The sequence below is a fragment of the Pipra filicauda genome, unplaced genomic scaffold (assembly GCF_003945595.2).
Source record: "Pipra filicauda isolate LSUMZ 115617 unplaced genomic scaffold, ASM394559v2 scaffold45_size4122338_pilon, whole genome shotgun sequence".
NCBI lineage: Eukaryota > Metazoa > Chordata > Aves > Passeriformes > Pipridae > Pipra > Pipra filicauda.
The window spans coordinates 999,182-1,022,185 of record NW_024104598.1 but is presented as its reverse complement, the minus strand read 5'-3'; the positions used below and the strand labels follow the sequence as shown (position 1 = coordinate 1,022,185).

The 23,004-nt window shown below is 38.7% G+C and overlaps 1 protein-coding gene across 5 annotated transcripts in view; it reads right to left on the bottom strand.

Moving 5' to 3' along the window:
- Positions 1-23,004, bottom strand: part of SHANK2 (SH3 and multiple ankyrin repeat domains 2) — a 304,826-nt gene that overhangs the window by 39,885 nt on the left and 241,937 nt on the right. For 4 of the 5 annotated variants that reach the window (XM_039386006.1, XM_027728556.2, XM_027728557.2 and 1 more), the window contains 3 exons: positions 4,459-4,594; positions 1,937-2,017; positions 1,544-1,552 (listed from right to left, as the gene is read on the bottom strand). In XM_039386006.1, the coding sequence (XP_039241940.1) occupies positions 1,544-1,552; positions 1,937-2,017; positions 4,459-4,594 (226 nt within the window). The remainder of the gene's footprint in view (positions 1-1,543; positions 1,553-1,936; positions 2,018-4,458; positions 4,595-23,004) is intronic. The other variant, XM_039386008.1, reaches the window with a different exon arrangement.

The window sequence follows — 23,004 nt, the reverse complement described above, 5'->3', positions numbered from 1 at the left end:
TTACAGGGCAAATATGAAAATAGGTTGACCACAGATTTTATTTATAACAGTAGTTATATTGTTTGCTACGTTGGCAAGGGTTCAGAGTGTCACGCAAGTGCCATTTACAGCCTTATTTAGGAAGAAAACAAATTTATGCCATTCCTATAGCTTTACTAGGGGACATAAACTCCTGGAACATGGTGCAGGGCTATTCTTCAGAATAGCAAACTCTTGCCACTGTAATATTTGCCCTGTCTGGATAAAGATATGAATGGGAAATGTGCTTAAATATTGAGATGTGTCCCATGGCTGCTTGTTAAATGAATTGTGGTGTTTTCTGCCAGTTGGGGAGAACAAACAGCAGGTCAAGTGCTACAACATGAACTGGGGGTGAGGAAGCTAAATTAGATGGTCCTCACTGCAGGGGGATGTTACTATTAACAGGCTGTTCTACTCCAGGAAAGAGTGCTGCCTCTCTCTGCTTTGAGAACAGTATCCCCTATGGAAGATTGAAAAGAGAAATAGAAGAGTATCCTCAATTTGAAAGCAATTTGCAGAAGAGGATAATGAAGGGCCAAAAAAGCAAAGTTTTACAACCTTATAGCAAAAAAAAGCACCCAGACCCAAAAAGTGGCTCCAGAAAGAACACAGAAGAAAAATGACAGAGTATTCACAAAGTGTTGATACCTTTAGCTAAGCTCCTAAACTTCCTGACCCAGAAAAATCAAATTTTCTGAGATCTGTTAGAGCTAAATAATCAGACTGTTCAATTTTGGTCTTCACTTGGTTGTTACACCATAGAGAAGACAGTGCTCACTTCAGCCCCCCTCTGTTGGCAAGACCTCCCGCTGGACCTGTGTGACTTGACTCCCTTAAAGATGGATGGGGTCCATCTGCCCCAGAAAACACTGACTTTCAGGGGAAAAAAAGTGGCCACAAGGCTTTGATTCCTTCTAGTTGGCCTTCATATGAATCCATACCAGAAAAAAGAAAGATTATAAAATGTAAATATTTAAATCAATGCAGAATTAAATGAAAAAAATTGTTTTATTGTATGATTTATTATCATCTATTACTCTGCAATGAGGGATGTGGTTTGTTTTTATACCCAATTATCACTTGCTAAACACACTGTTTTACTGTTATAGCCATATAGAAATATGCACTGGGTTTTTCTCTGTGTGTATATGATTTATTCGTAACATATTTCTTAGTCTAGCTGCAGAAATTCTACTTTTGAATGACCTAGCAGGCTAAAACCAGGAAGAAAATACCTTCCTCATTTCTAGAAAATTAATAAAAATTTCCAAAGAATTATGCATATGTAGGATGTGGATGATTAAGCAAAGGAATCTACAGTCACATTTCTTAAAATTAGCAAATAAAAGACTGAATGCTCAATATTTTTTATTATCAATAGAGAGGAATTAAGTTTATATCATGCACAGAAGTCAAAGTGATATCATAATATGCACTTTTTTCAGATCAGCTTAATGAAACAAGTTGAAGTTGAAGCTGCTTTAACACTGTCAGCTTTTAACAACAGCTTCTGGCAGCTTACCTTTATCCACTAATGAGAGGCCACAGAAATTTAAAATAAAACAATATTAGATGAACTGCAAACTCAGAAAGCAAAGCTAACAAAATACGACACGGCATTATTTTTTGTGTGTAGATGTGCCAGACTCTGATGATGCACAAAATGTATCAACATTCTCCTGCGTAGCAGTAAAGGCACAAGTTTAAACAAAAATAATTCATGCGAGTCATGCACAATTTGAACTCTCCAGAGATGCAGCATTCTTAAAACATTTTCTGTTCTACACACTGAACACAGTGCAGCTCCCTTTAATCAATTTAACACATACACATCTATCTATCTATCTATCTATCTATCTATCTATACATATTTACATTTCTACTAAGCCATGCTTGCCAAAAAACACTTTCTTACCAAGCTCTTCAAGCTCTGAGGTCATTGACTTAGACCGCAGGGTCAGTGCAGTGGTTGGAGCTCGCTTAGGAGGTGGTGGGGCTTTGCATTAAACAGAAAAACACACAGTGTAAGGAAACACCTTCAAACCCTACATTTACATCCACAATTTCACCTCAATTTAAAAAGAATAAGCTACATGAAATAAGGTAAGAATAAATACATACATGCGGAGGAAAAAGCCCTGAGATGCTTTTCCTTTACTGAATTTCTCTACTGTTTCTGGTTTTAGCGTAGGTTGTTTGACACATCCGCAAGCTTTTATGTAACACAGGATACATAGAAACACTTAAAGCTAAATAACTGTGCACTTCTATTTTCCAGCAGGAAAAAGGCTTCCTAGATGAAGGGCCTCACAGCAGTTGTGCCCCTTCTAAGGCTAAAAACCTCCTGGATAGCAGCCAATCTCTGCCAGATTAATTTAATTTGTGAAGAAACTGTTCAATCTGAGAAATATAGGAAGATTCAAATTGATCTGAATAGTTATGGTGAGTCTAGGGGAAACATGATCCTCAGAATAAAGAAGATCTTAAAATATCAAGACAGTCATCTAGCACAGGAACTAAAATCCAGCATGTGCTTTAGAATCCTGAGAACAAAGGTTTCTAGTGGTCAGAAAGGAGTTTAACATCCAAAAAGAAAATGGAGACTTCCAGTCAACATCCCTGGCCCTGAGACACCAGGAAAAATTAAGGATTCTCAAGTGTTTTGGTCAATACAAAATGCCTATAGCATTTTGAAAAGAGGTGGCAAAGCAGTTTGAGGGCAAGAATTAAATGAGGTTGGGTATCTGACATCTGACTGATGGCAACAAAGTTCTTCCACACAATTCCAAAGGTACAAAGGCAATTGCCAGGAAACAAGCAAGGCTACAAACTGCCATCAAAAAGGGACAAGATTCAAAGGGGGAAGTGGTTGGTAAATGATGCATTATCGCTAGGAATTACAACATGACAAAGAACTGGGTTTGTTTTTACAGAAGTAACTTCCCTTTGGGTTGTAGACAACAGCACTTTTATTTCACTGAATGGTTTGGGTTGGAAGGAACTTTACAACTTTATCTTCTTCCACCCCCTGCCATGGGCAGGGACACCTTCCACTAGACCAGGTTGCTCTAAGCCCCATCCAACATGGCCTTGACACTTCCAGGGACAGGGCAGCCACAGCTTCTCTGGGAAACTTGTGCCAGAGGCTCACCATCCTCCCAATAAAGAATTTCTCCCTGACATTTAGTCTAAATCTACTCTCTTTAGGTTTAAAGCATTGTCACTACATTTAAGGCCAATATGAAAAATCCCAAAAGACAGAGATTAAAGGTTTGTTTAAAATGTGTGAATAGTAATTCCAACAAGCCAAAAATAATGCAGGACCATGTTTGGACATGACATAAACATGGCCTTTCCAGTTGGGCTTCCAGCTCCTCACCCCCTCTTGTGTTGAAGACCCAGGTGTCTGACAGTGATAATTCAAGGAACTGGTGGGAGGAACTGGAATTTTTAAAAATGTGTTACTGCTGTACTAAACACTAGTTAGCAGCAGCAATCTTTCCTGCTTAATGATAATTATGGGGGCCTAATGAATTCCCAGCATAGCTGTCACCTGAGCAAACTGAGGGCATCTGAGGTGAAGGAAATAGGGTAAAATCCATTTTTGTTTCCGTTTTTTTTTTTTTTTAGTGAAGTTTCAGTGGTGGTTTTTTCATGTGAGGAACACATTGAAATTTTTAAGAGAGTAGCCCAATCTTAGGATATAGGTTAACCCATAATGTCCATTAAATTTAATTAAACACAAACCAAACAAACCCTGGGTTTGGAAAAAACCCTATCCTGTTTGTACCCAGCCAATTCTTTCCCAAAGTCTTTGTGGCACACAATGTCATACAAACCTCTCTTGGAGAAGCTGTCTTCTCATTATCAGCCAAATGGCAGAAAAAGCATCTTAGTGTGTTGTCTGTTGATGAGAGGTGAAGGGATATTCCCTGGCTGGAACAACTCCTCTATTTTAATTTCATGTAGAGGAATTTTCTCATTAAAATGTACTTTTTTTTTCTACCAGAACTTCAGTCTAAACATACTGCTTACTTTTGTTATTTTTTCTGCAAAAGATGCAAAAGTTCTCAACGATTTCAAGAGATACTCTCATCCCAAGTACATTTGCTATTAACTAATAAAAGATCATCTGTTCTTTGTGCTTTTGTTCTCTCACTACTGCAAGAAATGTTACTACAAGATCCTCAAACATATACATGTATAAAACCCCATAAAGATTAACTTTCATGGCAAGCAGGATGAGAAAATATCACCCTTTTTGTCACTTATTAATGCATAAGCCAAGAGAATTAAATTACTCTAAGTTAAACAAGAATAAGGCATTTAAAAGTAAAGTCTATAAATCAGAATTTATAAAGCAGTATTTTCATGCCTATATTTTCTTTTCTGAGAAGCAAAACCAAAAGAGTCCATCAAGAAAAGAGAAGAATGTACCTTTCTTTCTAGCTGTGTCATCTGGATCAAGATTTCTGGTTACTGTGACAACCTTAAGAACGAGGTGATTGCCCCCTTGCCGAATCATGTTCACCACCTGCCTGTGGCCAACTTTCACTACATTCTCATTATTAACCTGCAGAGAAAGAAAAGAGTCTTTCAGATCAAAATGCAGAAACCTTTTTGTTCCAGCAGTTTCAAAAACAGAAGGTGGAAAGGGCAGGAAGGTACAGAATTTCTAGTTACTGTCTTTTAATAAAAATACATATTTAACAAACAGTGGACAGCTGATGAGATGACAGGAAAACAGAGCCATCTTTTCAGGAAATATGCAACTAAAGAAATTCAACCAAATCCTCCCCTTTACATATTTTATATACAGCAAATAACATTCTCCTTCTGCAAGTTTCTCATGTCCTGGAAGTAAAGGCAACAGGACCATATCAGGGCAAAAGAAGAGTGGAAAAAGAAGAGTGACCTACATAAAGCCCTGTGGTCATGCCAATTCAACTTCAAACTGCACTGCAACATTCAACTTCAAAATATATATTTTATAATGTAGATATATCTACACTTTCTCAGTAATTCCTAGTGCTCCATCATCCTTTCTGCTGAATAAGTCTTTCTATAATATTAATTAATAGACACAGAAGAAAGCATAGGCATAGAAGTGCAAATAAGCCTGGATAAAAGTAATTTATTTATTCATTCAAGCTATAAGGAGTCACTGGAAGTTCTCTGAAATTTGAAGGATGGCAGCATATAAGATTGAAGTGAGCTATTTGAACACAAAAGATATTGAGGAATGGAAGAAGAGATGCTGCCAAAATACATGCTGGGAAGTTGATCTCTCTCCAAAAATCAACTGACTCAGTAATATTTCACTGAGATCACTCAATGCCTTCAAAATGAACAGTCATTTTCAAAGTGTTTTTAGCTTCCTCTGTTTATTCTGACAGGCTGGGCATCTCACTCTCAAAAGAATTTACAGTTTAGAGCAAAATGTCTCATTAAATATTATTGCCATTTAGAGATCAAACAGCACAATCAGCCCCACTCCAACTTGAAATTGGTTTTCCATCCATGTATTGAAGGAAAATCTTCCCTTTTTCAGACTTTAGCTGAGACAAAATGTATTTTAAAGAAATAAAACCATATTTTTAATAGAATGCTGCAATCAGAAGCTGTCAAGTATGAGCTGTCTATAAGCTTGAGATGCTTTCTGAGATGCTTTTTTGGTTTCATATACAGTGACGTAGGTGTAACACATGCTGAACATCCAGACCTGTTGAGCAGGCAAATATAAAAGTTCTATCATTCTGTGGAGGTGGAGGGTATAAAAGAATATTGATTTAAATAGGACTCTTGCTGTTTGGTTTTATTTTACACCTTCTTAGCATCTGGTATTTAATTCCAAGATATGATATTTATTTAGCTGGACTGATGGTATCTAAATTTAATCTGTCTAAAATACTGAGACAAACAGAGTTATCCATCCATTTCCTTCCAGTGTTAAAACCTCAACCAGGTAATTCTTTTCTGCAGCAAAAAAACAAAAACAAAAACAAAACCAAAAAAACCCCACATTATATAATTAAGAATTATGGAATGGATCTACTCTATTTTTGCTGGAATTAAATTTTAAGCTTGGAAGCCAGTGAAGATTACAATAAAATCCCTAATGCTGTCAAAAAATAGGGCCCTCCAAGTAACCCAAAAGTTAATATTAATCAAACACATGCACACTTCACTAGTTTAAAGTGATAAATGTGTAAAATTATAAACAGCTTATGCAGCATCCCATCTGTTCCCATTGCTATGTGCAACGATATTTAACATTTAGAGCAGGAGCAAATAGATACACAACACATTTCTGAAAGCTGCCTCAGAAACAGAACCTGCAAATCACTGTTTATAGCAGCTTTGTTTAAAAGGCTTGGTTACAAGAGATGATACCAAAAAGATTTACATGGCGAAAATAAAAATACTGATAGGAGAGCTGAAGGTTATTTAACTTGAGGAGTCTGCTGAAATACTTGAGAACAAAAGAATCATGAAACCAGTAGAGCAGAAACTCATCTTCATTCTTTAGCACCTCAGGGGGTAAAACTGGAGCATGATTACAAAGCAATAACTTTGGAACTGTCAATAGCTTATAAAGAACTAAATTTCAGAGACATTATTTATTTATTTTACCCTTCTTCAGTATTTTATACCGAAGCCAAATGACTGCAGATATGGTCAGTAAGTGGTGAGTAACCAGAGTTCAAGCAGGGTTTTTTTGATGGTTTTAGTTTGATATTATTCAGCAAAGATTTTCCAGGTGTGAATAATTTGATGAGTCTGTCTCTCCACTTCCATCTCAATCTTTGGCAGGGGGGAGACGATCACTGCATCTCTTTGCAAATTAACTGAAGGAGGTAATTTTTTTACAATCTCTTTAAAACAAGTAAAAAATCAGTAAAAGAAAACAAAATCCCAAACAAAAACTGTAAGAAAAAAAATCTATTTCACCTGTGCCAATTAATTTCATAATCATGTGTGTTCTTGGAATTAATGAAATGTAGTCACATTCTTCAAAACACTAAAAAACTATATTTTTTTTTAGTGGTAAAGTGTTTAGAAGGGAGTTCTGTAAACAGTCAAATAGTAAAGCTGGTTTGTAGGCACAAATTTGTGTCTTTCCCTGTTTTCCTGTATCTTTCAGGATATTTTCTGTAATCTTTCACAGCAAAATCTTAAGTTCTTCTTTTCCTTCGATTATTCCCCCAAACTTTCCTGCATGGAATTTTTTATCCCATGTCTTTCATAAATAAAGGGAAACAGATAAAAGAAATAGATACGTGCTGGGGCTGGTTCTATGCTACATCAATGGCAACTGCTCATGCAACAAGCCAAATACAAGGAAAACTGTCCCTTGGGACAAGCCAAGAATTTCAATAACTCTCCTCTATCCATTCCTGATGCTCAGGAAAAGCCTCAGAATTCTGTATTTTTGAAGATCATACTTTATCACCATTTGGTTAAAAACTGGGCAGTGGGATGGAAGTTACTCTGAGAGAATTTGAGAAATAATTTATGAAATAATATGATCTCATAGACAGAATATCTTTTAAAAATAGCCTAATCTGGAAGCCTGAGCTGTCTAAAGCTGAGCTAAGTTTTGAAGCTTAAAGCTCCAAACCAGAGACTGTGATCAACAACAAAGTTCCTCTTGCACAAAGAGGTTTGAACACCAACGATGAAGAGTTCTATCTCCAACATTTTCTCAAGAGATGATTCAAAAATATGGAGCAAACCAGTGACAAAGACAAGTGCCAGTCACAAACCTCTCTGTCTGTAACATCTAGGTCCACCGCTCTGATGTTATTTTACTGAGAATTTATTCACAACAACATCTAAAATCCAAAACCCCCCCAAATCACGAAATTTTATTCCAGAATAATGATGTGGATTCCAAGGGCAAAATATCAGTCAGGTAATCAAATTTTTTTATATGTGAAATATTCCCTGCCTGGAGAGCCCTCCTTACAAAAGATGATACATGAACACACATGGATTATCCGAAAATTTTCTTCCTGAAGATTAAATTTACACTTCCACCCCCCAAATAAATGTGTAGTTCCACAACTTAAGAAAATGAAAGTGTATTATTCTTTATAGTACTTATTCCCCACTGAAGCTACAATGAGGTGGGTCCCCATTTTTTCGCCACACCGCATCATCACCACGAAATATTTGATTACAAATGTAAATACATTTATTTGCTTACACAGGCAGATTTAGGACAAGAAAGAACGAATGCTATTATTTAAAATTTTTTTTTTAAAAAGAATGAGTTAATGAGATGCTGGGGTAGATTTTGTGGGTATTGGGGCAGGTTGGATAAAAGGATTTTTTTTCAGAAATGCATAGATAGGCAATGGGTTGAAAAAGAATACAATACAATACAATACAATAAAGCAAAATAGTAAAATAACCTGCACATTGTAGGAGAGCAGATGCCTGAGCTGGAACACATTCACCAGAGCAGCCTTCCTGTAGGAAGGTGCAAAAGAAAAAAAACACTACAAGAGAAAGAGACCTTTGGAGAGTTTGTTCTATTAATAATTTTTAAAAAATCTTAATTTCTTCAATGCATCATCCTAATCCTTCCATTACCTAAACATTCTCTCAGTGGAAAAGGTAGTCAATCATTTTTAACACTTATTAAGTAGACAAAACTCCATCATTCCCCTTGGAATGGTCATTGGTTACAGCTGGGAATGCGCATTCTGCCACAAAAAGCTTCTCAGAAGCTCATTCTTATCCATTGAACTACTTGAAAAAAAACCACAACAAAACCCCAAACCCATTACACACGCATTTACAAAGCTCTGCCCACACAGTTTCTAAAATTCACCATTTTTGGTAAATATTTAACACACACAAGCCCAATTACAATTTGTACCAGCAAAATAAATTGCCCACATATAATTTTGTGGGCTCAAATTAAACTTTTGCATCTCAAGTCCTACACAGGACACTGCCTAAGCCTGTCACAAACCAGGAAGAGTTTCCAGGATTTGTCCTTGACAAGTATATTTAGTGTGTAAAATCCTATTATTTGCTTTATGTCAAAACCTCTAAATTCATCCTAAATGTTGAATGAAACAAGTCCATGGACAGCACGAAGATAAGCAGTCCACCTAGAAAGGCTTCCGTGAAAGCCAATTTTAACAAATTCTGTTGGCAGTATCCTTTTCCCTGAGTATTCCAGGAAAGGACTGAATCAAAACATCTACTGATAGAGCTTAGAGGCAAGTTAAAAAGGTCCAAAGCCAAAAGATGCTTTGGTTTAAAGGTATTTTATGTGCTTACAAAATGCATTTAATCACAACTGATATCAAGGTTCATTATCTCAAAAAGCACATGAGTTTAACCTGCGTCTCAGATTAAAATAGAGAGTAATAATATAATATATAAATGAGTCCCATAATGGCAATTAATTTATGAATTTATCTCTGCAAAGCCAATTACTCCCATCATACCCTAGAAGCTTAAGCAGACAAAAGCAGATGGCTTCAGTCCACCAGGCTCCAACTATTCATTTGAACAATTTCTGAAACAGGCCTTGAACAGTCTCTGGAAAATTCCTGAAAACTTTCTAATACAAATGGAAAGTTTGTTTTCATTCTGATCTCTAACACAGACATCTCTGAGTGCTATTAGTATTTGACTATATCCCATTTAATCAATTGTAAAATCAAGTGTAAAAGATGCTTCAGAGACTGCGTGGACTCTGTTGACCTTCTGACTCTGTGCCTAAAAGGCACTATTAAAAAAAGAAAAGTTTCACAGAACCAGGGATACAAGGATGTGGAAATTCCAGCTGACATCTTGCAGTAGTAATTTTTTTATAGTAATCCACTTGCTCATAGATTTGCCTGGACTGGTGGCCTTAATACATGGGAGGATGGAAAGAAGATGAAGCCAGTGAGCACGGAATTGGACAAGGTGATCAGCAGAGGCAACTTCCCACCTGAACTCTGTCATTCTATGGGGTTTTTTCCAAAGAAGAATTATTATAGGGAAGTACAAACCACCTTTCAGGGAAAAAAGCACATATGAATTACAGGACAAGCATCAAAACCATTTGCACTGCCATGGTGCAAATTTCTTTGCATAAAATCAGATATTGGTGGATACAAACAGGATATAAGATGTCTAAAGGAAAACACCCTGTGGATTCACTGTGTCTCGAGGTTTTGTATTCCATCCTGTCACCACATGCCCCCTGTCTGCATATGGGGGGAATGTTGTGCCTTTCCTGCTGCAGCTCTGATGGCAAGGGGAGGTGTTGCTGCCTGGTGCTTGCTACAGCAAGGGCAGTGGGACAGGCTGGAGCACAGTCTCCCTGCTGAAACCTGGGATCTGCAGGGCTGCTCCAGCCAGGCACAGGCTCTTCCTTCAACAGATCCAGGAGTGGCAGAGCTGTTGCCTCCTGAAGTGTAGTGTAGAACTGGTTCCTGCCCGGAGACAGCAGAGCTGTCTAGGAAGCGCTCCAGCGTGAGCTGCTTCATCCCTGTGAGTAGCACCAGCACCACAAACCTTCAGTTGCACTTGGGAACATCTATTTCTGAGAGAAGCATTGGAATGAAGCGACATCTCAGATCATAAACTCCAGACTCCTTGGTTGTCATGGCAACTGCATCACATAATTTGTTTCTAAACATTTAGCCAAGCTCCATCTTGGAACTTCTTCGATTTCTTGTCCCTGTTATTCCTGGTAGGTCCAGAACATTTGAAAAGAAGTGGTATTTTTTAGTAATTTCCCTCTTAAATGTGACTTAGTTTATATTTATCCTTTTTTTTACTGTGCCAAACTGCCAAAAGCCTAAATAGCCATGATTTCCCCTACATGCATTCTACAAACATATCAGGTGGGAGTAGTGTCCTGCTTTGGTTAAAAGTATTTTAACAACTTACTGTCAAAAACCCAAATGGAGCACAACATCTGTCCAGCCCTTCAAAGCCTTTAAAAATTGTTTTTAATGTTCTAATTTCAGTCAAATCAACTTATCAAGATGGTCACATGTTCTCCTGTATTTCATTCAACTTACACTGCACCCGTGTCAGTGTTCGACCTCTCTCAAACACACACAACTTATTTTCTTCTAATAACCTCCCAGATTCACTGGCACTATCCCGTCCTCAGTCACTGAATTTTTTTAGTATCTGAGAGAGTTACTCACACACAGCCAGTGGAAAATGTTTGGGACAAAGTACAGCAGCAGAATATTTGATCCTAATGTTGGTGATAAATTGTAAAAGCCCTGACTTTTTCCCCCAAGAGTCATCTTGTGAATTTTGCCCAAGTCACCATGTACATATTTATGCACAGCAACACAGCACAAGAAAACACAACCACACATTTTAATCAAATTGCCTTATCCCCAGCTTACTTTAATTAAGGGTATTCAATAATCATCAGGCCTTACTAGAAAAATTAGCAATAGAATAATATATCAGCGTGGCTTCTCGATAACATCTTATTTTGTTCCACTAAAAACACTGCCAAGTAACAGTGTTGTTTCAGTACAAAACTGAATGGTTAAGTTTGGGTCCAAGCTGACCTCCAAAAAAACCAGCAGGGTTAAAAGTTGCTGTTCGTCTCTTACCTATGATGTTAAACTAGAATTTTAATCTAAAATTTTGCATTTTGCCTACTAATATCTTACGTGAAAGTTATTTAAAGTGAGTAACTCCTGTCCTCATGAGACTGCCGTACACAGAACATTTAAACATCACTCAATTACTTGCACTCTGTCCTATTAAAAATAATTGTCTCCATTAACCAGTATCTGTTACTATTTTGAATCATTTTGTGTAAGCTACATTTCATTGGAGAGGTTCAATTAACTTTATTGCAGTTGATTGAACTGCAGTGAACCACAATCAATTAACTCACACTCAGGATGAATTTGTCCAAGGGCTGTCAGGTGGGAGAGGTGGCATTTTTTCATGTTGGAACTTCTCTTAGGGAAAAAAAATTCTGTGAATTGCGCACATCTGTTTTGCTTTCTCATACACACACTTGATAAGGGGTCAGTTTCTGAGGAATCTTTGGATAGTGCTACACTGAACTGCCATATGTTGATACAAGGAGGGAGAAGTGACTTTCATTTATTCTTTTAATAGAATTATAGAATGGGTTGAAAGGCACTCTAAAGATCACATAATTCCAACCCCCTGCCATTGGCAGAGACATCTTCCACTAAATCAGGTTGCTCCAAGCTACTTTTGTCTTTTCATTTTGTATTTATTTTGCATATCTGAGTTCCATTAGTGCCTGACAGTTCCTCTACTTTCTATTGTTTGTTTCTTCTTTCCTTAAAATAAACTCACTGAAGATAAGCTGATAACTAATTTCTTTTTTCAAATTCCAATTTTAAAAAAAATATGTTCTAATTTAAAATTCAGTAAAATTAAAATGAAGTTTGAAGCGCGACAGGGAGTATCTTAGCATTCATCTTGTGAACACGCCTCTTACATTGAATTTGCTCTGAGATGCTATTATAGCCTATAAATTATGGTACACAGACAGCAACAAAGATAGGGTACCAAAAATAGCAAACTAGAGGTCACACATATAGTAATGAAGCCTCTCTGGCGTATCTGCCCTTCACAGATGAAACCGTGCACGAAAACCTAGAACTGCTTAACCATTGCAACCAGAGCTGCTCCAGTCTCATGCCTCTGACATATCCATAGTTATCCACCCCTGCTGGAGGTTGTTCTGAGGTCTCAGCAAAATGATTTTTCACATAAAGAAAACAAAGGCTATCCAAGCTGCACATTCTGCAGTGGGAAAACAGACTCTTGTCCCTCTACTCTCCTCTGCTGACCAGTCACCACATCCCAGTCTGCCATTCTCTCAGCAGGGTCACTAATGCTTTGTGATGCCCTTCTGTTGAACTGACTCCAGAGGGAAAAAAATTAAAAAAAAGAAGAGGATAACTTTAATCTGGGTCACAAATGATCACTGTGATCTGACTGCTGGGCCAGCGTGGGCAGCACAGTGTGGTTTGTTCACTGACATGTTGTGGATGAGCATCCTTTTGGCAGCCCTGTACCACTATCAACCCCTGTTGCATCCCTCAGCTCATCTGAGACAACAGTTTGCAGGGCAGCATGAATAACAGGATCTAGAGTACATGTCTGAGCCAGCTTTATCCCTGGAGCCAGCTCACTGCACAACCTCACCCCCACCTTCACCTGTGCAGCTGCTCTGGTGTGTGAGGAGCCGAGGAAGCTGAAGCAGCATTACTGCTGTGCCCTGGAAGCAGCACTCTGACCTCCAAAGTGATGAAATGCTTCAGACCCCAATTAAACAATTCCCAGCTTAACACTTTATAAAAACACGAGGTTGTGTTCAACCCTAAAAATATAATATTTTTTAAAATCAGGAGTACAGCACTATTATGCAAGCACTGAGAAGACAATAGATCTTTATTTGAATTCTGAATGAACCACTTGATAAGTATTTACAGTAGGTAGAAGCTTAGCAGGCTGAGCCCTCCTATTTTTAAAACTGTGCATACCTACACTAAAGGCCATCAGGCAGAGAATTCTAAAGTATGCATCAAAATATAGATCTCTTTATGAGCATTAATAATGCAGCCCAATATTAATTTACATTAGGTAAGCACACATTAGTCAGGCAACACAATTTAAAATTAAACCTTGTACATGTGATATGAACTGACTTGTTCTGTACCTTCCAGTGATTCCCAGTTAAACTCTTCAGAGAGATTACACAGAGATATTGACAGAAAGTGTTGTCATCATGTGTTGATAATCTATATTTGATCCTCCCACATACAGTCACTTTCCAGAAAATGCATCTGCACTAAGAACAATAAAAAAATGTATTGCTCATGCATTTCTCCTTATGCAGGAAAGCCTAATCTTAGAGCAGATAGAGATAAAGCCATGTTAGTTTTAACTGTGCTGCCTTAAACTTGAAATCTCTTACAAGTTTATTTTGGAGGCCATGTGAATAAGGACTGAAGTCTGGCCCTAAGAAATGCTTAAGCACATACAGAATAATCAAACTCACATAACAAATATTTTCTGTATTAGATTAGAATGACAAAATACCCATCAGTCAGTTGAGTCATGAACTCACTGGTGTTAGGAGTGTCCCACTCTAATTAAAAATTTATTCATTATACTAACCATGCTGCAGCTTTCTGTTAATTGCCAAAAAAATGTTCATGTTTTATGCAAGACTTCCAAAATCGAATGTAAAAACCCACAAGAGATATCAATCATAGACAAACAGTACACAGCATATTGCAGAATAGTTACAAACATGGAAATGTTTAGTTTAAAATAACCAGCCAAACTAAAGTACAAATAAATTTTAAACTACCTATAAACAAAGAACGAATTTGCATTGCTAAGGCAAAAACAAACAAAAAAACCCTCTCGAGTTGTAGCAGCTTGTTTGCTGAAAGAGGTAATCCTCCTTGGATTAATCACAGAATATCCTGAGGTGGAAGGGACACACTAGGATCTTCAAAATTCAACTTTTGGCCCTGCACAGGACACCCCCATGGCTCCTGGACCTCAAACCCTGCAGTGTAAAACTCAACTACCCAAATTTGCCTGCTTAGAATATGTAATACATTACCTGCATGGCAGATGCAGTTTGTCCTCACTACTACCCAACTATTTATATTCAATTTAGTCTTGATAATTTTGGTTGTTTCTTTAATAGTTCTAGACAGACCTCCATTACTTTGTTTCAAAGTTATTAATTCTTTAATACTAGATCAGAATTGCACTCCAAATCCAGTTCAGCCTTAGACTCACGTTATGACCTTTAAGTCTGTGCTTTGGTTCAATAGCCTTGAAAAAGGGAAAATAACCTCCAGAATCATAGAACTACTTCACTATGTTTCATGTGACCAAACCATCAACCATTTAGGGCCCAATCAACTGACATAGAAAGCATTAACAGATTTGAGTAGAAAACACATCACATTATAAAAAAACAATAATGGACAATCCTCTGGTATCTACTTTTGCTGCATCCTGCTCATCCTATGTTGTAAAAGAATATCCGAATGTATGTCTGTAATAATAATATAAAATAGACATGAGCCACAAATGCAGAATGTTACACAACATTAACCCAACAAAAGCTCGAAAGCAACCAGAGGCAACTTTTGCAGCTCTCTTTAAAGAAAACAAACTTGTTTATAAGAGCAACTTCATTAATTCATAATGAGGCTTTTTGTTACCACTTCAAAGAAGCGACATTCTAATTTGCTTACTCTCCACACAGAATAACAACTTTTTATCATCTCAAGCAAGAGTACAAGAGCAAAAAGCTTCTCTGTTAAGAAGGAATGATTTATTTTGGTGTTAGTGAACAAGCATCGGAGAAGGATAACAGCAGATTCCTCAGAGCACTTTGTCATAGCGAATAAGAATCACCAACAAACCTTTCATTAGGTTCGATTTTATTTGTAAATAGTTTGAAATAAAAATCTATTTTTGTGTGATCTGATGACTCAGAGAGCACGAGGCAATTCTCTGGCCTTTCCAGCAGCTCCACCCAGCCTACGCAGAACGCCAGTCCCAAGGGAATATCCTCCCAGCAAAAGGCAGAACCAGTGGAGCAAAGCTTTGCCTCCCACATTGCTCCCAGTCCGCAGGTGCCTGCAGCGGTCACAGGATACTGCAGCCCGTTGGAAACATTCACTCAACAGTCATATCCTGGATCCACACAAGGCAAAAGCACCTCTTTGGGAACACTTCTTGCCTTCTAGTGGCCAAAAGGAAGCCAAGCTTGCCTTGTTCTTTCTCTCAGTACCTAAAGTCAGCAGCACAGTCGGCTGCCTGGCACACAGGAGTCAGCGGGTGATGCAGGGGATGAATCAGTGCTGTTACGCACTGACATTTTAGGAACACTCTGAAGAGCTGTACAACCATGTACCAACGCAGCAGCTTGGCACAAGCCTATCACAGAGATAAATGTGGCCCAAAACTCAGCACAGGCACTGAGGAGAGGGAGACAAATGAAGCACAAGCAACAATTAACAGGGTTTTCATTTAGAAAACAGCAGGCTCATTTGTACCAAGAGTAATTTTAGAAACATTAAGGTTGGAAAAGACCTCCAAGATCATAGTTTTGCAGACTTGTTCTCCTGCCACTTCAATTTTCTGTGCATTAAATTCTGAAAAACCCCAACCCCCAAATTAACAAATAGCAAAGGCCCAGTAAGTTTAATTCTATATTAAATCTTTTGGAATGTGAATTAAGGCTTAAGCATGCAAGGGAAGATCAGAAAAGGAACTTACTTAGTATGTTAAGAACAGAAAGAGATGGGTGCTAACATACACCTAATGGTGGCAGAAATGCTATGTGCTTTCAAAAGTAAGGAAGGGAAACTTCAATTTAAACACCAAATATAATGCAAATCCCCTATAATTCAAATTAAATTTGTAACTAGGGGTTGCAGAATGGAATTCAAGTGTCAACCAAGTTCTTAAGCAAAGGTTTAAAAGTTAGAAGCACTGTAGAAAGAGCCACTATTTCCCACAAAGTAGTAATTGTCAAAAGCTGTGTTTGGGTGACTTGGATACTGCCCTTGGAAGAGAGATGGATGGCTTCAGGGAGCTCAAATTCCTGAGGTACTCACCAACCTGCACCCCCCTGCAAAGGAGAAAAAACTGCCCAAGATGTTGGAATGCCTCCTGTGAACATCTGATGTGCCAAAGCTTAATCCTAAATCATTATCCCCAGTGAAGGGGCAGTGAAATGCTCTCTCCTGACAGGAATACAGATGGCACATCACGCACTGCAACCCAGGCGCCTTCCTGAGCACTGACCTCCCTGCTGGGATCCTAAATCCTGCTTGGCCAGCACTCCCTCCAGACCCACTGAAGGATTTGGAAATCAGCATGGGCTGAGGACATTTCCAGAGACAATGGATGCAGCTGCCATGCTTTGGAGCCTGATTCTGGCTGTGTGATAACTCCATGCCAGTGGCCTCCCGAGAAAACTTTGAATACTTTAATTTACTAGTGCATGTGAATTTTACATGCTGAAGATAAATCTGGGGAAAAATAATTTTGCATTTTGCCAAACAGGCATCAAGTAACCCTGGCTGGAGGTTACTGGTTTCAGTTCACAGCTGGCAGTAACAATTTCTTTAATGCCATGTTGCTCACATGGCTTTGCTGTGTGATTCACTCACATGGAGACACAGCTGTGAGAACGAGGAACGCTCACAGCTCTGATTTATAAATTTTAGATGACTTGAAGGTAGTAATTGATTCTCTTTGAATGCCATCTTCTTTTTATTCTGGCCTCTTAGCTCTTTGCCTAATTGCCCAAATTGCAGTAGCATCACATCTGATTTCTCTCCAAATACCATGACCTAAATCAGCTTTGTCCCAGTTACTGGCACTGACAAGTCTGGCAGTGGTAGAGGGACAACTTCAGTGCATCCTAATATGCTTTTTATTGATTTCCAGGAGGGTTTTTTTAGACTGTAAGGAAGACAGCCATGAAAGACATGACTTAAATTCTGAAGTCTAAGGTAACATAAAAGCTTCAGTTCTAGGAAACATAGTAAAAAGTAACCTTAATGTGTGCTACTCACTCACACTACACTGCACCGCAAATCCTGCATAGGCAGCACTGATGGAATTGCCCCAGTCTGAGGCAGAAAGTCTTCTGCCACTGGGTTTCATTCTTGCATGACTGTCAGTCTCCATAGCTTCTTACTGCAGAATGCAAGGAATGCCTGATCCAAAACCAAAGCTCCTGAGAGCTTATGAAATTCAAACTATTTTTAGACATCCTAAATATATGCTGCTTGAAATAGTTAAGTGAACCATTGTTACTAATATATACTTTCTTTCACACACATACATAATACATGCTTATCAGCAGGAGCACATTTCTTACCAAGGGAGCAAAATTTTGTCCAGAGGAATGGAGGAAAATGTAGGTGTGCATTTGACAACTTTTGGATGTACTAGAAATAACTCCAGCAAAAGGCATGGGAACAGTAAAAACTGGGGGGTCCAGAGGCAGCACTTTAGAAATAAATAAATAAAGCAAGCAGACAAAGAAAAATAAATAAATAAATGAAGAAACCAAAATGGGCCATTAATTAGTCCACAGTGTTTTTTAAGTGGGGAAGAGAAGCTCTAATTTGATAGAGCCTTTACTCACTCTATCAAATGGCCAATGTCGGTAAAACAGGCCAGGGCTACCTAAAACTAACACAAAAGGAGAATGGACTGGGAAAATAAGTCAGTCTTCTAATCCCCTATTGACTCCAACTTTAATGTCATCTCAATAGAAAGCTTTAAAGCCACTTTGCAGTTCTTTCTCAGTGTTATTGCTCAAAAGGAAAGAGGGGGAAATTTCATACTCCTGGAGAGACTGAGTCTCATTCTTTAATTCAGAAATTGACTGCATCCAAATCTGGAAAACTAATTTGTAAAATTCACTGGGTTTGTATTTCAAGGTTGGGACAAATCATTAAGGTTTCCTGAATTCCTGTGCTATCCTTATGGGCTTGGTAGCTTTGGGAATCCCTGCTCTCCCACTTTAATGTGGTAACACTCCTGTGCATCCTTCCCATGAACACTGAATGTCCCCATTCCTCTCCTTTTGATCTTAAGACACTGAAGGTCACTCCATCCTTCACTTCACTACAATTTATTCGAGGACACATCTAAGAAACAGAGAAAGGACGATTCCCAAAGTGTGGGAGAGGATGCTGCATTAGGAGCACCTGAGCCAGCACAGAGCAATCTGGCACATCTCAGTGATGCAGTGTGACACCCTGCAGAGACACGAGCTCCAGTCCTGGCTGAGAGGCAGCCAGAGCAGCGTGGTGCTGCCCTCGGGCTAATTAACACCACATCAACACGGCTTTGTCACTTTGGGTTTTGGAGCTTGTGCCTTCAATGCCAGCTCAGGGCTCTTTCCACCTCTGGCGATGCAGGGTGTTAATCTGTGCACCCACCCTGCTCACATCAAACACAAGGGAACACTGGACATACGGAGAGGCTGCTGAAGGTGCAAAGTGTGGTTTTCAAAATGTAATCAAAATCAATATAATTGCAGTGTTGTCAGGGATTAATTAGCTAAGGCATTCTGTAGTTATTCCTCAGTAGCTGAAAGGTAGTTAAATGTGATGTATGTTTGTAAAGATTTCCCCTCTTACTTGCTCAGAATGTTGATTTTGCAGCAAGAGGGACGAGGGTTAATTAACTGTCATTTTTCTGATCAGATTTTTTCTTGACTTTTGAGAAAAATATTTATACTCCTGGTACTCCAAAGAATCTAGGCACTAACTCCTCCCTACTCCTTGTATCTCAAACTGTTCAGAAAGACAGAAAGTTACTAAAATCAGCTCTCATCCTTTCCCAGCACACTCACAGTCTCAGAAATGAAGTCAAAGATATCATTAGACATGTAGTTCCTAGTTATTAACGGGGAAAAATTACCTTTTCCCCCCCCATGCAATCTGCATTTTGGAGTTAAAAGAGACTCTAAGTAAGATGGTAAATCTGCAGTGAGACATCCCAGACCAGGCTTTAATTTAGCCAGAACTTGTGCACTTAGCTGTTTTCTGGCATATCAGAAGTGAATATTTTTTACCTACAATAAACTGTAATACCAGTGGACCATTATAAAGTCCTTTTACCTACATGGTATCTGTTTCATCTTAACTTAGTACCTTTTTGTTTTCTCAGTGTTTTTTAGACTGTTACAATATTTTAGACAAATGTCCTAGCTAAGTGATAAATTGCTGGATGAAAGAATTTAAATTTGTTTCTTATATTGTTTATTATTTCTTTTTTGTTGAAGTCTACAGGACACACAAGGAATTATCCATACTGCTAATTATATTAGCAAATAATTTATAAGTCACACTTGAAATATGTAATAAGTTTTTTTGAAAGAACAATGAAGAACCCCACTTTAAAGGCCAAGGACTTTCAATCATTTTTAAAGATGACTTTTAGGTTGAGAGATCACTGTAAGGAGGAAGAGACTGCTGAGATGTCCTGACAAGCTGAGGTACTGTGCTCATAAGAGAAAGATCTTGAATAAATACTTCCCTATCCAGCTTTATTTTCAAAGAAAAAAATAAAGAGATTTTCTCACAGAGGAGTACTCAGAAATTGAGGATATGCAAGAAAATAGCAACAACCCTCTGGAAAGTTTTCCTGTGTCTATGGCATAGGCAGAGCTTCCATGTGTAGGAAGTTATGTGGACGCAAGAACTCTAAAAACAAACATTCTGTCACTTTGGTTAGAGATCAAAGACCCAGAAAACATAATGCAGCCTCCTCAAAGCATCAGGTTCTCAATTTTCCATCTAATATATTTCCATCATTGCTCCAAAATAAATAATTCTTATCATGGAATCACAGCATCACAGAATGGTTTGGGTTGGAAGTGACCTTTCGAGATTACCTACTCCAAACCATTCCCTTCCATGGGCATGGACATCCTTCACTAGGTTGGGTTGGGTTCCTTCTCATAAACTCAGATCTCTTACCTCCTAATAGAGGCAAATATATGTCCCTGTTACTAGACAGAAATATTGCAAATACAAAATATTTTCCACTAACTTTATCCCACTCAATTCCGTAAGATCAACTAAATAATCAGGGAAACAGGGATGAAATAAGAATTAGGATCAACTTTGCCCTTTAACCACTGACAAAGGTTATCATAACTCTGAGGATTTAAGCCACTACCTAACAAAGCATAACTCATAATTAGGACAGAGCCTGTTGTTTTCAGCCAAAAAAATATATTCCCAAACAAGAGAGTGAAATAGATAAGTTTAAAAGTCAAGAATAGAAAGGAAGAGTGAATTGCTGGCTGTGATAAAAAATTAGGGTTAGTTTCCTCCACCTGGAAAAGACGCAGCAATCTTTCACTCTTCGACCCAGCATAGTTCAAGTCATATATGTTATGGTTTTACTTCTTTTTTTTGCCTTCTAAACAAGAAATGTAGTTTAGTTTTGGTTTTTTGGTTTTTTTTTTTTTTTTTTTAAGTCTTGAATACTGAATTCATCACAGCTCCCACCAAAATATTAACAAAGTCCTCTTAAATATTTTCACTGGGAAATAACCAATTAACAACTGGGACTTGAGGGCTTATCAATTACCTTCTTTGCTCCTGTTTTTGCTTTCTGTTTGCAGTGGAAAAGTGACATTCATTTTGGCTTGAAGCATGTGCTACTTTTATGTTTTCTTCTTCATGCTTTTCAAAATAAGAACCACCTCTTTACAAAGCTACATGGGCTGCTTGTTCCTGCAGCATTCCCAAGCCACCTCCCTGTCCAGCATCCCCACCACTGGCCCTCGGTTGGATAAAGGTGGCCCTCACTTAACTTTGCATAATTGGATTTATTTCTCCCTTTTCTTTTTTTTTGGTCTCACCCCAGGGTTATCACATAATTTATCAAGAAGTGATGAAGAATTTTGTTTGACATAACTGTGGCCCACCTGGAAAGTTGCATCGTGACAGCCAGGAAAAAGCAGCAAACAAAAAACCCTCACTGTTAATTCCAGAGTTTCAGAACTGTTTTCACTATAGATGCTGTATTAGTTAAAAGCTTCCTAGATAATACTTAGTCACAGAAACAATAATCTGTGATTATTTCTTTTCTTTCCTTCGTGATGCAGCAAGAAACTTATTAAAAAGACAGACACAGAAAAATAAGGCACTTTGAGGGTTTGCCAGTATTTTGATTAGTGACCAAAGTCAGTGAACTGCACTTTGTCTTTTATGTAAGAATAAGGATGAGTCATGCAGGACTAAAATAAACACCTTCTTGGAGGCAGCCTTGCTAATAATAGCTGCTCATCTTTACAGTCTTCCCCACTTGAAACTACTCTATCACTAAACCAGTACTACGGACCACAGCACAGCCAGGGTTCAATTTTACCTCAGCTGATTTTACCTTCCTGGTTTGTTTTCTTGAGGATATCAAAACATAACTCACGCTAGACAGTTGTACTGGGTTTGTGTGACATAGTTTGGTAGCAGGGAGGCTCCAGAGGTGGCTTCTGTGAGAAGCTGCTGGAAGGCTCCAAGGCAGACCTGCTGCTGGCCGTGGCTGAGCCCATCAGTGATGGTGTTATCACAATCAAGAGAGAATACATGAGAGAAACAGCTTCACAAGGCATCCAGATAAGGGAATAAGGAGGGGAAGGAGGTGCTCCAGGTGCCAGAGGTGCAGGCCATGATGAGGCAGCTGTGCCTCTGCAGCCCATGGAAGTCCAAAGGGGAGCAGAAATCCAACTACAGCCCCTGAAGGATCCCCCAGCAGAGCAGGTGGATGTCTAAAGGGGGCTGTGACCCTGTGGGAAGCCCATGATGGAGCAGGTTCATGGCAGGACCTGTAATCCTGCAGTTGACCCACGCTGGAGCAATTGTTCCTGAGGGAATGCATCCCATGGAAGGGACCCACACTGGGACAGTTTGTGAAAAACTGCAGCCCATGGGAAGGATTCATGCTGAAGAAGTGTCTCCTCCTCCTCTCTGGAGCAGGGGAAGAGTGTGAGGAGTCCTTCCCCTGAGGAGGAAGGAGCATCCTTCCTGATGTGAAGGACTGACCACAGGCCCCACTCACCACCCCAAAGTGCCACTGTGGAGGAGGAGGTGGAGAAAATCAGGAGTGAAGTTGACCCTGGGAAGAAGGGAAGGTGTTTTAAGATTTGGTTTTATTTCTTATTACCTTGATTTGATTTGTTATAAATTAAATAAATTTTTCTCCAAGTCAAGTCTGTTTTGCCTGAGTGATCTCTCCCTGTCTTTATCTCAACCCAGGAACCTTTTGTTGTATTTTCTCCCCCTAGTCCAGCTGAGGAGGGGAGTGATGGAGTGGCTTTGGTGGGCACCTGGTGTCTAGCCAGGCCTTACCCACCACAAAAGAGGGGCACAGCAGTTTTAGAAATGTGGTCCCACAAACATTTATTCATCCATGAATCCTGCATGTCAGTAA